At 35.8% G+C, this 15,872-nt stretch overlaps 1 protein-coding gene across 2 annotated transcripts in view; it reads right to left on the bottom strand.

Moving 5' to 3' along the window:
• Positions 1-795: 795 nt before the first annotated feature.
• LOC104881064 (disease resistance protein At4g27190-like) overlaps positions 796-15,872 on the bottom strand; it is a 42,445-nt gene continuing 27,368 nt past the window's right edge. For both annotated transcript variants that reach the window (XM_019223248.2, XM_019223249.2), the window contains exon 3: positions 796-3,925. In XM_019223248.2, the coding sequence (XP_019078793.1) occupies positions 1,020-3,923 (2,904 nt within the window). In that variant the 5' untranslated portion in view covers positions 3,924-3,925 and the 3' untranslated portion in view covers positions 796-1,019. The remainder of the gene's footprint in view (positions 3,926-15,872) is intronic.

Below are 15,872 nucleotides of genomic sequence, written 5' to 3'. Positions count from 1 at the left end.
TAAAATAATACCAAACGTTTTTTCAAGTCTAAAAAAATGTTTCCTATTTTTAATGATTTTTGGACAACTTAACTTTGAGTTGAAATTTAGAATTAATTATTTTTATAAGACATAAAGGTAATTAAAAGATAAGGTGTTGCATAACATTTATATTTTAAAAGCCCATCATTGCGGGTCTGAGTTCTGTCTAAGCCCAAATTTCAATGATTGGGCCAGGCTTGGGCATGAAAAGGGCTGGGCTTAGGCCACATGATGACTCAGTTAGCAGAAATCCGTAAAGCAATTGAACATCTTCATATTCATATTCCTAAACCATTTCCCCAAAGAAATAAAAATAAATGAGATGAAGAAATCAAATTCAAATACCAAAAATTAAGATAACAAGTAAAATCAGAAACCATATATGATATCAAGAGAAAGAATATGTGTATCAAATGAATAATTCTCCACAAATATCAAATACTACAATTGTTCAGTCCTACCTTATGAGAAGAAAAATCATTATTAGCGGTTATGACTAAGGTTATATTTGGTTCTTGAAAATTTTGAAAAAAAAATGGAAGAGAAAGAAAATGGAGACGAAAACTGAAAAAAAAAAAAAAAAGATTTAAAGTCGATAAATTATTTTCATATGCTATTTTAAACTCATTTTACTTTTTTTGTTCTCCTCTATATAAAGAAAATTATTTAAAACCAAATATGAGAAAATCATTTTCCTCTTTCTTTAATACTTTTCTAGAACCAAATAGAGCTTAAGATTTTCAATCTATTATCCTTACATAAGATATATGGAAATACAACAACCAAACAACAAGCAATCATACACAAATACAATATGAAGTAGCAAATCTTAAACAAACACAACCCAAAGTATCAAATCTCAAACAAATACAAGAAAAAAATAGTAAATCTCAAGCAAGTGCAAGCCAGAGTTTTTGAATCCTGCACACAAACTTACTTTGTCTCAGCAGCAGCAACTATCCTGATTAGCTTTACAATAAAACGCATAAGAGATGAAATCAAAGGAGCTGGTTGGGGATGAAAAGAGGTTGTAATCTTTGTTTAATGGCATCACCTTTCCATTCTAGTGCTTCCCACCATGATTGTTGCCCTTCAATGGATCTCAATTTGGTTGCATTTACCTTGTTGAAAGGTAAACTCTTCAACTTGAAACACTTAGATATCTCAACTTCTTGTAAAGATGGCCACTCTAATGAATCTTTAGCCCAAATGCTTGTTAGTTGTGGCAGATGAATGAGTTTTAGGGTCTCCAACTTTGGAAGTGCTTGGTTTTCTAGTTGTGTATTCTCAAATTCCATGATAATCTCTTCAATTTGATGGCATTCTTCAACTCTCAAGTGCGTCAGTTGAATAAGTTGTTGAATCATACCATTAGAGAATATCTTCATCAACTTGGGGCAATTACTTAATGTCACAGTTGTTAATCGAGCCAAACTTCCAGCATGAACAGGCCCCTGCCAAATGTTTTCCAATTCTGGGACATTGGTTATGTGCAAATTTTTCAACCATTCTAGCACAGCCTTTGATGTTCCATTACCATAGGTGATGGTCTTCATTCCACTGCATCCTTCAATCAAACAATCAAATATCATATTCATATTCTCGATGCCAAAATCCGATAGACTCGAAACTCCTTTGTAGTCTATTAGTCCCAATGCATTGGTTTTCGTTAGCACCTTCATGACTATAGGATTTACACCATCACCATTGGCCAACTTCAAGATCTTGTAGCTTGGATTATCGATAGACTCAAGAGCATGAGCAACGGCGGAGTCATGGTAACCAACAGCAAAATGAAATATCAAGCGGGGATCCTCCCACACAGGGCTTTTTTCAACAAATAAGCCAAGGCAGTCTACTTGAGGGAAACAAAATCTAAGAAAGGTCAATTTTTTCAACTTAACTATCTCCTTTATTACTGGATCTACAATCTTGTCCCACCCTTCTTCCAATGAACCAACATCAATAGTCAATTCCTCCAACAAATCAAACCTTGACACTTGTGCTTCAGTATAGTTTGCCACATCAAAATTACACAATGATAATCGCAAACACTTCAACCATACTAAACTTCCAATTTGAAGTAACTTAAGTTTGGTCTTTCGAATATCCAACACCTCAAGATGCTCAAGTGCTTCTACACTAGATCGGATTTCTTTCAACTCAGAGCAGGAATTTAAATAGAGCCCTTTGAGGTAAATCAAGTTGGATAAGGATGAAGGCAGTACTACAATGTTAGTGCCATGGAGATCTAGAATTTGGAGACGACACATAGATTTGAAGAACAACTCAGGAATAGAAGTCAAGCACTTATTTCTTTGAAGCAACAACGTTAACAGATTGCGACAATCTAGTGTTTCTGGTAAAGTGCGTAGTTGGTCATTCATCAAAGAAATCCGATGGGCTTGTTCCCATTCTTCCTTCTTTGAGAAATCTTCTAACCCCTCGTGTGGCTTCACTAAAAATTTGGAATCTGTTCTTTTTGATGAGATCTTAAGCGCCATTTTCCGAAGCATTTTATTCATCTTAACACATTTCCTGTTAGCACTTCTCTCCAGCAAAGATACCTTGATAAGCTCATTCAGCACCGTATGCCCTCTGTTGCGTGCACTTCTGAAATCATTTGCATGTTTAATAAAACCTCCAGCTTTCCAACATTCTAACAAGTAATCTACATATATCTCACTTTCTTGGGGATGCAATGCACCATACAAAAAGCAAACCTTCTGTTCATCATCTTCCAAATCATCATAACAAATCTGTAAGCGTTCCAGCACTTCATCCTTGCCATAGATTTTGATACTGTCCCATCTTTTCAACTGTTCCAATCCATAATCCCAAAGCACAGAATCCTCCCCATTCTTTTTGAAGGTTTTTGCCACTCTGTCTATCAGCAGTGGCAACTCATAACACTCATTAACCACACCCCTCGCCAGTGGTTCAATTAAGGGGTTAGAAATGGAAGGGCCTACTATTTTCTGGAACATGTTCCAAGCTTCAGTACGTAACAATGGCTTCACATTAACTAGCTCATCAGCCTTCATGACACATTTACAAAAGTCATCATATCTACTCACCAACACTACCTTGCTATCTGGGTTCTCGTCGATTCCCATTATTCTATTTAGATCAATCATGTCCGTTACTTCATCCAAAAGAATCAAACACTTCCTTTCCTTCAAATCTTCGGATATTAGCCAAGCAGCTTCGTTAACATTGGCATTACCTACTACATCCAATTTTAGCCGCCTTAGGATTGCATCTTGTACCCTTTTTTCACTCCACTTTTTTGAGACAGTTACATAGATAACCACATTAAACATTTCAGCAACTTTTGCATGATTATTCAAGTTCTTCAATACTGTGGTTTTCCCAGTTCCCAGCTTGCCCCAGATACCAATTCTTCTTACTTCTTTATCCTCTAGACACCTCAGTACATGTTGTAAAACTTTGTGCAATGACGAGTTTTCTTCCAGTTTGAGTGTAGGTATTCTTTGGACAGGCTCTGGCAATTCCATGACTGCTGTTTCTTTCATGAAGACTCCCTTTTCCCTATGACTACAAACTTCTTGGCACTTCACTTCCATCTCTTTGCTAAGATTTGCAAGGGAAAACAATTTCCATCGATGCTTCTTTTCATTGTTGTATTTAGTTTCTAGGCGTTCCACTTGCCTTAAAATAATCGAAGCCGTAGCAATCCAATCTCTTATGCCTGACTGTGTCTTAAATCTTCTTATTTCTAGGTATTTCCTCGTTTCCTTGAGATTCGTGGCTTCCTGAGTTAACTTTTTAGAGTTTCTGCTCAGATCCCTCAGATAAAGAATATTGCTAAAGGCAAAAGTCGCTACGCGTTTCCCATCTTTATATATCTCACCTGCAGCCCCACCAGCTAGATCAGTCATTCCTGTGTTATCAGCAGTATACAACTCAGAACATCAACAAAAGTTCAAAATAGAAACTCAGATGAACAATTATGATTCATTAGTTACAAAATATTGTAAATTAAGTTAACAGCACTAGTGCAAGAATGGTTTGCCAAAGTAGTAATTAATCACAGCATGGAGAACTCAACATATAGCTGAATCACACTAGTTAAAGCATAAACATTCATATCCTCAAAATATGGAACCAAATAAAAAAAAAGCACTTAAAACATAAGATTTGGTCATGTATTCATACAGGTTACATTTATGTGTCAGTCTGATGAAGTCTGGAACCAAATCCAATTATCACTACTGTCTTCTAAAATTACACCAATGAGTATCCAAAATAAAGATTTGAACAAAGTATACCTAAAGCAAAAAATAAAAAATAATAATAATAATGAGGTGATTGATGCAAATATTGGTCAGAAATGAGACTAGAAATTGCATTTTAAGTGTGATATTGACATAAAGTGCATTCTCCAATCACCATTTTTGCTTTGCCCCGCATAACCTTGGTTTTCCTATGTTTTCCTCTAGTTTTCTATGTGTTGCATCTATTTGAGTGAATAAGTGCACATAATGGAGCCTCCTGAGACAACCAAAGCACAAGAATACAGCAAGAGGAACGCTAAGTGCATGAAACAGGGGAAGAATGCACACTATCGTTTTGACTCTGGCCTATGGCCCACAGTGCACAAAAGGATGGTGCCCAATCTGGCAGCCTCCCCAAATTTTACGGCGACTTTGGGCACCAAGTTGGGCCCCATGGCCCATGCCATCCAAGCGTGGTGCCCTTTTTGCCAGATGCCCAAGCCCACTTTTTTTAGCACTTTCCTCCTAGCACTTGGATCTTTGGGGGTTCCATAGGATGCCGTCATGTACCCCCAAGCTAAGGTAACCATACCCCATTTTATAGTTGGGAGATTTTCTCTTCTCCTTTGGGAGGCCTCTTTGTTCTTTTCTATGGTTTAGATTTCTTCATGTTTTAGCTTTAATTAAAGTAGATGTCCATTCTCTTTTGATGTAATCTTGCTTTTGATGTTTTCCTCTATTTTTTAACCCCATTTTAAAGTCTTTTTATCTACATTTAATTCTCTAAGAGACTACATCAAGAGTGAACAAAAATCACCCAATGACTAATATTACAAGCGATGCTAAGGGGAGAGTTTTAACTAGCATTAGTTCAATTTAAAGGAGATGAGTTTTGTATGCTACACATACTAAATAGGCCAAAGAATGGGAAAGAAACTTTACATGATCTTGGTTATTAGTTGAAAGCAGATCTAAAACTAATATGCATTATTTTTTTTATTTCAAGGCTATACATTTAAATAGACTTAGGTCAACATAGGGTTATCAACCAAGTCTTGTAATTACTCCTAGGATCACGACACAATTGTTATAGATAACAATTTACCCTTATTTGAATTTGAAACATAAAACTCCTAATCCTACATAATCTGAAATAACAAAAAAAGAAAAAAAAAAGAAAAAAAGAAAAACATAAGTAAATTCAAATAGCTTGACTAATCAAATTCTCTAACAAATCTAATCTAATCCACCGACACTCCTCCTCAAGCTTGGTCGTAGATGTCAATGAGTCCAAGCTTGCTTGTTAGAAAGTTGAATGCTGGTCCATGAAGTCTTTTTGTGAGTATGTAAACAACCCGTTGGTCTATAGGAATGTACTTTATGCTGATTACTCATTTCTCAAGTTTTTCGTGATGAAATGTGTATCAACCTCCACATGTTTAGTCCTATCAATTTGCCCTTGTGAATATCCGTTACTCTTAATCACTTTTGAGAATCTTTCGAATCATGCACACAAAGATTGTTTAAGACCATATAAAGACTTCTTCAGTTTGCATACCATTTTGGCCCTTTTTATCTTCTTCAAAGTTGAGTTGTAGGCTCATATACACTTCTTCCTCCAGTTCTCCATTTAAGAATGCATTCTTCATGTCGAGTTAATACAATGGCTAGTCTAAATTTGCTGCTAGTGATAATAGGACATGAATTGTGTTGAGCTTTGCAATGGGAGCACATGTCTCAGTATAGTTAAGTCCATATGTTTGTATGAAACCTTTTGCAACCAATCATGTTTTGTACTCTCGATTGAGCCATTTGGTTTTACCTTAATAGTGAACACCCATTTGCATCCAACCACACTCTTGCCTTGTGGTAATTTCACCAAACTCCATGTATCATTCTTCTCAAGAGCTCGCATCTCTTTAAGAACAACATTTTTCCATTCGGGAATAGCTAGAGCATCTTCTATTGTCCTAGGAACATCAATTCTAGAAAGATTTGTGGTAAAGGCATGAAACTATGGAGATAGATTATTATATGACACAAATTTAGAAATAGGATGGTGTGTACATGACCTAACATCTTTTCTAAGTGCAATAGGTTCATCTAGTCTATCAGAAATGGTTTCAGGATTAGCTAAGGATGAGGAACCACTTCCTAACTCATGTTCAGATTTTGGATAATGCACATTGCTTATAAGTGGCTTATTCCCTTGAGAACTCTTTTTCCAAGAGTAAACCCATAGCTTTTATTGATTTGGTATGGTTGGATATCCCCTTGTTTATGGGATTGGTATGCAAGTGAATGTTGTGACAAGGTTTCAATTGGTTGTGAGGTTTCAGATGAGGTAAGCTCGAGTATGACGGCCGAAGTAGCCAAAGTCTCGAGTAATGGGATAACAATAGGTTGCGATAGAATCTCAAATATAGGTAAAACAATAGTATCCCAATCCCACACAGAAACTTATCTGTCTTGATTCCCCCCTGAAGAGAAGTGTGTGAATAATATGGGATTTCTTCAAAAAATGTGACATTTCGAGTGACAAACATTTTCTTTGTTTGGGGACGGTTACACCGGTACCCTTTTTAGGTTGGAGAATAGCCAAGAAAGATTGTTTCTATGGCTCGAAGATCAAGTTTGGTTCGGTGTTGAGAGTGAATGTGGACAAATGCAATGCGTCTGAATGTTTTGAGTGGAAGGGTATTTGTAAGCATATTGAGAAGTGGGAATTTGTTTGTAAGCATGGATAGTGGGGATTTAAAGGTCGAGGTGTGGCTAGGTAGGCGGCTAATCAGAAATGCAGTGGTTAAAATGGCATCCCCCCACAGATATTTGGGAACATTCATTGTAAACATAAGAGCATTAGCCACTTCCAATAAATGTTTATTTTTTCTTTCTAAGAAACCATTTTGTTGTGGTGTGTCAATGCACGAGCTTTAGTGAACAATTTCCTTATGCAATAAATAATCTCCCAAGATAGATTGAAAATATTCTCTCCCATTGTTAGTCTATAAGACAAATATTTTTCCCAAATTGAGTTTGGATCATATTGTTGAAATTTTGGAACACTTGATTGGTCTCTGATTTATCTCGAAGGAGATATACCCAAATGAGTCTTGTATGATTATCAATTAATGTCACAAACCATCGTTTTCCATTCATTGTGGTAACTTTGGATGAACCCTAGATAACGTTGTGAATTAAGGCAAAAGGCATTGAAGGTTTATAGGGTTTTGGAGAAAATGGTACCCAAGTATGTTTTGCAAATTGGCATATATCACAACTGAAAGAAACAAAATCTTCATTTTTAAACAATAAAGGTAACAAACATTTTAAGTACAAAAAATTAGGGTGGCCAAGTCGATGATGCCATAACATTATTTCCCTATCACTAGAAATAGAAACAGATGCTTCCCTATCACTAGAAACAAAAACAGATGCAACCCTTGATGCAAAAGCTTGCCGACCCTCATACTCTATGTTCTCAAGATAATAAAGCCCCTCATGATTTCTAACACTGCTAATCGTCCTCCCCAATGATAGGTTCTGAAATTGACACATTGAAGAATGAAACAATTATTATCACGAGTGATTTTACTAATGGATAACATATTGCATTTTAAGGCAGGAACATGAAGGACTGAGTGAAGAATTAAGTCCTTCGAGACTCTTATTGAACCTATTCTAGCAACAGAAGATAAAGATCCATCTACAATTTTTATTTTAGTAAAACTAGGACATGGAGTATAAGATAGGAAAAAATTAGAACCACCTATCATATGGTCAGAGGCACCGAAATCAATGATCTAAGGTTTCGTAGAGTGAACCAAAGATGTTAGGACTGAGTGGTTACCAGATTGTGCTACATAACATGACCATAGATTAGAATTTAACAAAGATGGGACTGGTGATGGATTGAGAAGACAATAGAATTGCCCAAGCTATTCCTTGCTGAACGAAACTAATGAATTTGTAAACTGATGTTGTGTTGAAGAATCTATTCCTTGCTTGTATTGGTTTTATTGAGCTTGAAAACCTCGGCCTTCAGTCTATCTTTGGGGAACCCAATTTGCAGGTTTTCCATGAATCTTCCAGCATATGTCCCTGATGTGTCCATGGCGGCTGCAGTGATCACACCACATTTGTTCTCCTTGATGTGGTGTCCTTGAATCATTGTTGTTCTTTCTTGGTTGCAATTTGTTTCTGGTCATCAAGGTCAAGCCTTCTGTTGGTGGAGCACTCAATGGTCCTTCTTCAGACAACATAACTTTTCCACGATTTTCTCGTCTACGAACTTCAGCAAAGGCTTCATCAATTGTTCAGAATGGAACTCAACTTAAAACGCGTTCTTGGACTTCATCAAGATCTCGATTTAATCTAATAAGAAAATCATACACCCATTCTTTCTGAAGATTCTGCCTCTACTTCACACTACAGGTTGCACACACTGAGTTTTCGTCAAAAAACAAATCCAATTCTTGCCACTTATCCTCCAGGTTAGTGAAATACTGAGTAATCAATTGGGTGTCTTGCTTGATCTCCTTTAATTTGGACTGAATTTCGAACAATTGTGACACGTTGCCAAGATTGAAGTACGTTTGTTGGGCAGCATCCAATACATCCCTGGTTGTCTTTAGAAAGAGATATCGACGACTAATCTTGGGTCCAATACCATGAAACCAGATCTAAAACTAATCTGCATTATTTTTTATTATTTGAAGGCAATACATTTAAATAGACTTAGGATGACTAAGGGTTATCAACAAAGTCCTGAAATTACTCCTAGGATCATGGCAGAATTGTTACAGATAACAATCTACCCTTATTTGAATTTAAAACATAAAACTCCTAATCCTACATAATCTGAAATAACAAAAAAAATAAAAAAATAAAAGTAAATTCAAATAGCTTGACCAATTCAAATTCTATAACAAATCTAATCTAATCTGCTAACATTAGTTGACATGGGATGTATGCACATATGGATAGGAGAAGAATGTGTGTTATACCAGAAAATGGGACAGAAAAATTGTTTTGAGAAGTGTCAGAAAGAGGAAATGCACCTTAGCTTGCATTTACATAATGGTGTGCCTTGTATATGTCTGAAACTATTAATGAGTGTTTTTGAGTGGTAATGTGTAGCCAGGTTCAATATTGATCAGAAGCATATGGTTGATTTGTTCTATTTCTTGACATCCTAATCATTTTTTTTTCTTCTTTGTGATGTATGTTTTGTCACAAAATTATCAAAAAAAGAAACCATAAACAGAACATTTGAATATTGGTGAATTTCATGACATTTCTAGTGTAATAAATAGCTAAGGTATTTCACCAAAATGTTTTACCAATCACAAAGTCGATCATCCATGCAGTGAGATCAAGATTGGTGAAGAACAAGCTCATACTAAACACCAAAGGTAAAGAAGGTGATGGTTTTATCTCAAGCTTACAGAATATTGGATTGCATTTCCTTAGAGACTGTATAAAGTGTTTTCCATGATCATTGTAGGATTCCTAAAGTCTAGAGAAACATAGGGTTGTGTTAGGTTGAGAGAGCATAGGTTAATATGTTCAAAAAGAGTTTCAAACATTGCTTTCTGGTAGAACCGTAACTACCACATGGGTACTCGCATAACCAGTATAGTATAAAGTAGAGAGGTAACTTCTAGTGAAGCTTGCACAGCCAGCACAAGTGTGTGCAGCTAATGCTACTTCAACCAAAGAAGCTATTTTTCAGCAGTAAGTCATGCACCAAAAACAATAGGTGTTACTTAGCAAATGTAAATTATTCTAAAGACTATTGTTTTGTCTTAGCCTTGCCCTACCCGCGTCATGGAAGCTGTGGTACCAGCACATCAATATATTATGGAATTCATTTTCTTAGGCACACCTGCACAGCTAATACAATGGGATTACGCTAGTAGGACAAGTAATCCCAGTGGCCAAGGTTGACGCAGTTTGAATTTCTTCAATTGAAAGAAAAGGTTTTGCCTCTAAATTGCTCTTGTAAGAGTTAGTTATGACTCTTAAACACTAATAATCAAATGTTCATCAGTTCATTTTGAGTAATAGGATAAAATAGAAGAGGGGGAGACTTAGAGAAACTCTAGAAGCTTATTCAATTGAATAATTAGCTGGTATTCAATTGAATAATTAGCTGGCATTTTAACAAAGCCTCTTGAGGTGATAAGCTTTGAATATCTTAGGAAATCATTAGATTGATGTGTCATTGAATAATATGCAATAATGCTATTAACAAGTACATGTCATGTGGATAATTAAATTTCATACAAATACGTATATATTTCAAAGTCATTGATACTTCCAGATTTGTTAATCACAAAAGGTGAGTGTGTTCTAGACATATCTTGATTATATGACTAGTATCATTTCAAATTTCCATAGGATACTAGCTTAAGACTTGTTTTCATTGTTTGTTTGGGTCAAGATTATTTTGATCAAAGGCATTTTCTTTGCTTCCCTTTTATTTCAAAAATAAGGTCACACTACAGTACTGTAGCTCTCATCTTTATCAAGGGTAATGATATTGCTACCAAACTAAATATCATCCACAATGGGTAAAGTTTGGGTCAAAAAAACTTTAGATCTTCTATTACTACCATTTACTCTAATGGTGGGAGAGAAGACCAAGGCTTCAAATCTGTGTTCGAAAATCATGGGATCTAAATCTTATCTCACATTTGTACACAACTCAACACATCACCTTCATTGAACATCGTTTTCAACATATTATCTAATCAGGACTTACCCTCCTTCATCCGATATTCTTGCTTTTACGACTTTGGTCTCTTAGTTTTAAAATTGCCATTTATCTCTTTATTAGATTTCCTATGCCTAATCTTGAGAATAAATCTCCATTTGAATGCCTCTTCCACTCTAAGCCTAACCATTCAAAATTAAAAATAATTGGGTGTTTATGTTACCCTTGGATCTGCCCATATACCTCTCACAAAATTGAACAATGTTCAAAAGCTTGTCTATTCTTAGGTAACTCTCATATTCATAACTCTTACATTTATTTTGAGCTTATAGATCACAACTTTTATATTTCTAGGCATGTTCAATTTGATGAGACATCATATCTATCTCGATCTATATTTACCAAGCACGATAAAATTAATTCCCATACTCTCTCTTGTTGGTCCCCCATTTCACAGCCCCTTGACTCACTTTCCACCTCAACTCATCTTGAAAATTCCAACCCTCATTAACTAGGAAAATTCTCCTACTCCTCTAACAGCTTCCTCTCTTCCTTTTTTAGTGTCACAAGGTATCAACTCAACACTCCTCTCTACACAACCTTTCCAACCCATTATGGAACCCTCCTTATGCAGCCTAAATATTCCCACTTCAGTCAACTTATTCTCACCTCCACACCATCCCTTTTCACCATCCCATATCACTAACCCTACATCTCTCAATTTGCCACATGTTCATCCCATAATCAGACCCAAATCATTCGCCCCAAAATTGTTGACTAAAGAAACTACCACACCTATTCCCTCCGTTCCTATTTAGACTCACCTACCTCCAACTTACTCTTCCTTTTTGTTGCCACAGCAAACTAATCCCACATTCTTCTCCATACCACATGTTGTTCCCATTTTGAACACTCCATTCTTTTACTCAATGCTGCCTACTCTGGACACTGGACACTGCCACCTTCATTCCTTATTTATTCCATAAATCAATTCCCCACACAAGATGTGCATTCATTCTAGCGAGTCAGGATTCCTATTATCACACCATTAACATTCAATCCATCCCATTCTGCCAGTCACTCTGTCTCATACTCACCTACTAAACCCGCCTCTCCATTCATCATCTCCATCTCGTGAATCTCTCCTATCAACACCACAACCCTCGCATCCTCAACCCATTTCTCCATTCTCATCTCATGTCACCCATGACTCCATGCAACATCTAACTATCCCCCTTATGGTTGACCTCTCTTTCTCACCGACCACCACCAAAACACTACCAAGCTCCATCCCGAGTAGTGAACCCTTCACCAGTGCTCTCTTCACTAAGACCAATCCACTTTCCTACCATCCTATGCAAACTCGATTCAAAAACAACATCCTTAAACCCAAGAAAGTTTTCACTCTCATTGCCACCAAGCATCCTATCCCTTCGAGCCTTAAAACACAAAGAATGAAGAGATGCCATGAGTGAAGAACTTCAAGCTCTTGCCTCACATGATACTTGGGAGCTGGTCTCTTATGAATCGTAACAAAATATTGTTGGTTGTAAGTGGATTTTTAGGATCAAGCATAATCTTAATGGTAGCATCACTCAATACAAGGCTTGCCTCATGGCCAAAGAATTTCATCAACAACTCAGCATCAACTATCATGAGAGATCTCATCATACGATCAAGCCTACAACCATTCAGACTATTCCCTCTACTGCTCTCTCTCTCTCGCATATGATAAGTGCATCAACTAGATGTCAACAATGCATTCCTCCACGACGCAAGCAACTTCATGAAGAAGTTTTTATGTCCTAGCCACCTAGCTTCATTGATCAATCTGGGACCCATCATGTTTGTCATTTGCACAAATCCATCTATAGCTTGAAGCAAGCACTTCAGGCTTGGTTCATCAAGCTTAAGACCTTCATTGTATCTTTAAACTTTTTGAACTCTCACTTTGATTCTTCTCTATTTATTCATTCTCACAACTCTATTCTTGTTTATTTTTTAGTCTATGTGGATGACTTGTTAATTACAAAAAATTCTCTATTATTTATCTATCATGTTATTACCACTCTATGATCGATTCTCAATCAAAGACCTTGGGCATCTTCAATTTTGCCTAGGTGTGGAGGTTATTCCCCAAGCAAATGGACAATTCCTCTCTCAACAAAAATATGTTCAAGACCTCCTTCCAAGATTTCATATGAAAGGTATCAAATCCTATGTCACACCACTCAGTTGCACTATTTGGCTTATTCAGAATGATGGGTCTTCACAAGTTGATAACTCGCAGTACTGCAGTCTAATTGGAAGCCTACAATATCTATCCATATCTAGACCTAATGTGGCTTATTCTATAAACAAATTGACTTAGCACATGCATGCTCCAAATCAAACTCACAAGATTGTAGCCAAACATCTTCTATGGTACCTTAAACACACCTTGGACTATGATCTCTTTCTCCGTATTCACAATCATTACACTTAATTGCCTACTTAGACACTAATTGGGCAAGCAATTGTGATGATTGCACTTCCATCTCAGCATATGTTTTCTTCCTTAGAGGTAATCTAATCCCTTAGTGCTTTAAAAAGCAATGGACCATTGCCCCATCTTCTAGTGAAGTTGAGTATGGTTTTGTTGCGTCAGTGGTGGTTGAATTAACTTGGGTCATTAATCTTCTTCTTGAGTTATGTTTCTCTTCCTAAGCCTCCATGTCTACTTTGCAATAACATTGGTGTTACAAATCTTGTATTTCATTCAAAAAATGATGCACACAATTGCCAAACATCTTCTATGGTACCTTAAACACACCCTAGACTATGATCTCATTCTCCGTCATTCACAATCATTACACTTAACTGCCTACTTGGACCTAATTAGGTAAGCAATTGTGATGATTGCACTTCCATATTAACATATGTCCTCTCCCTTGAAGTCAATCCAATCTCTTAGTGCTTTAAAAAGCAACGAACCCACTCTTATACTAAAGTTGAGTATCGTTGTATTACCTCAGAGGTGGTTGAAATAACTTAAGCCATTAATCTTTTTCTTGAGTTACGCTTCTTTTCCTAAGACACCACGTCTACTTTGCTACAACATTGGTGTTATGGATTTGTGTGCAAATCTTGTATTCCATTAAAAATAAAGCATATTACTCTTTATTACCATTTTTTGCAGGAAAAAGTAACTACGAGGCTCTCTCAAGTTGCTCATGTGTTAACCCAAAATCAACTTGCTTATTTACTCACCAAGCTGCTACCCAAGTCTCGTTTTACATTCTCTTAGTCCAAGATTTGTGTTTCTAATGGAAGCACCATCTTACAAGGGCATATTAGGAGAAAACCAATCTTACCCACAAATCAAGAGCATTAAATGGTCAATACTTTAAGTTTAGGAGTAATATACATATACCTTGTATAGTTTATGTATATTTTGAAAAATCATATGTATATTTAAAAGGTTGTAGTGTACAACAATAAAATACACTTTTCAACATTCATCTACTTACCTCTTTAGTAATCATGGAATTGTTTTGGATACTAAATAAAATCATATTTTCAAACATTGGTGTGACAAAGCCCCACCTCTCCTTATTACACTTGACATCTATTGAAAATATCCATCCACTGCATTAAGTTGTCATTTCTATTGCCTCATTGCTATAATCCTTTGGTTTTGTTCTATAAAAATAAAACTAGAAGAGGCATATTCAAAAGGAATTAATGAACATACTTATCCTTGGAATAGCCAATAACAATTGTTTTTCTAAAAAACTCCAAACCTGTCTTGCAGTTTTTGCAACAAGGATGACATTCAACACTTCTTCGCTTATGTTTATGAGAAGCAATGAGGAAAGAAAGCCATCATTGTTGACCCTAAAGTTCATCTTGTGCATTGGCATCTTTATTTTTGTTACTTTCTACTTTATATATATATATAGATATTATTGTTGGTTCGTAAATATGTATGAGATGATGAATGATCCCTAGGCTACAACCTAAGGGGTGTATTTAGGAACTCCACAAGAGAAAATTTGACATACTTACCTTGAGTGAGATTAAGATAGAACACTAATGGAAAGATTGAATATTTAGTTTTGGTACATCTCTTTAGATTGGAAAGGAAGAAGACTCTTTCGAGCTTGGAAAAAGGGTTTGATATCGTAAGAATTTTGAAGACAAAATATTGGCTATATCTATATATACACAAGTATAATTAGAGTCCATTTGGTGATGCTTTTAGAAAGCACTTAGGAAAAATTAGGTGTTTGGTAAAATTTAGAAAACACTTTTAAAAAGTTGATAAATTACTTATAGTGCTTCTAAAACCACTTCTAAAGAAAATACTTCACAAAAAAATTTCTAATAAAAACACTACCAAGCTCACTTCTAATCATTTATAGTATATAGGCTATTATATGAAAACAATGTGCATGATTTGTCAAGCTATTAAGAGAAATTATGTGGTAGCCAAGGAAATTGCATTTCTTGATCTTTGCTAATAGTTATAGGTTAATTACAATCATCAACCCATGGAATAATTGTTTACCATTGGATAGCTCATCAATCATAGGGATGATGAAACAAAAACTCCTCTCTATTTTGGAATGTTGGAAAGTGTCTCAAATTGTATTTTGAGTCAATTGGAAAGTTATTGACAATTTCCTAATAGAAGATATTCTTGAAAGGAAGTTTCCTATTATTATAAGAAATATCCTATTATGAGATCTTCTTTTCAGGAAAAGGTATCTTTGACTATTATACACTTAGTTTCCTATATAGAAGCTTACTTTGTAATTAGGAAAAAAATATAGGAAGAGACTGACCAAAATAGTGAGTGTCTCTTTTTTGGGTATAAATTGGGGGTTTGGGATTTGAGAGCTTGAAGAGTTGTA

This window comes from Vitis vinifera, chromosome 12 (assembly GCF_030704535.1).
Source record: "Vitis vinifera cultivar Pinot Noir 40024 chromosome 12, ASM3070453v1".
In the NCBI taxonomy this organism is placed as follows: Eukaryota; Viridiplantae; Streptophyta; class Magnoliopsida; order Vitales; family Vitaceae; genus Vitis; species Vitis vinifera.
This window is presented reverse-complemented; position numbering and strand designations above follow the sequence as displayed.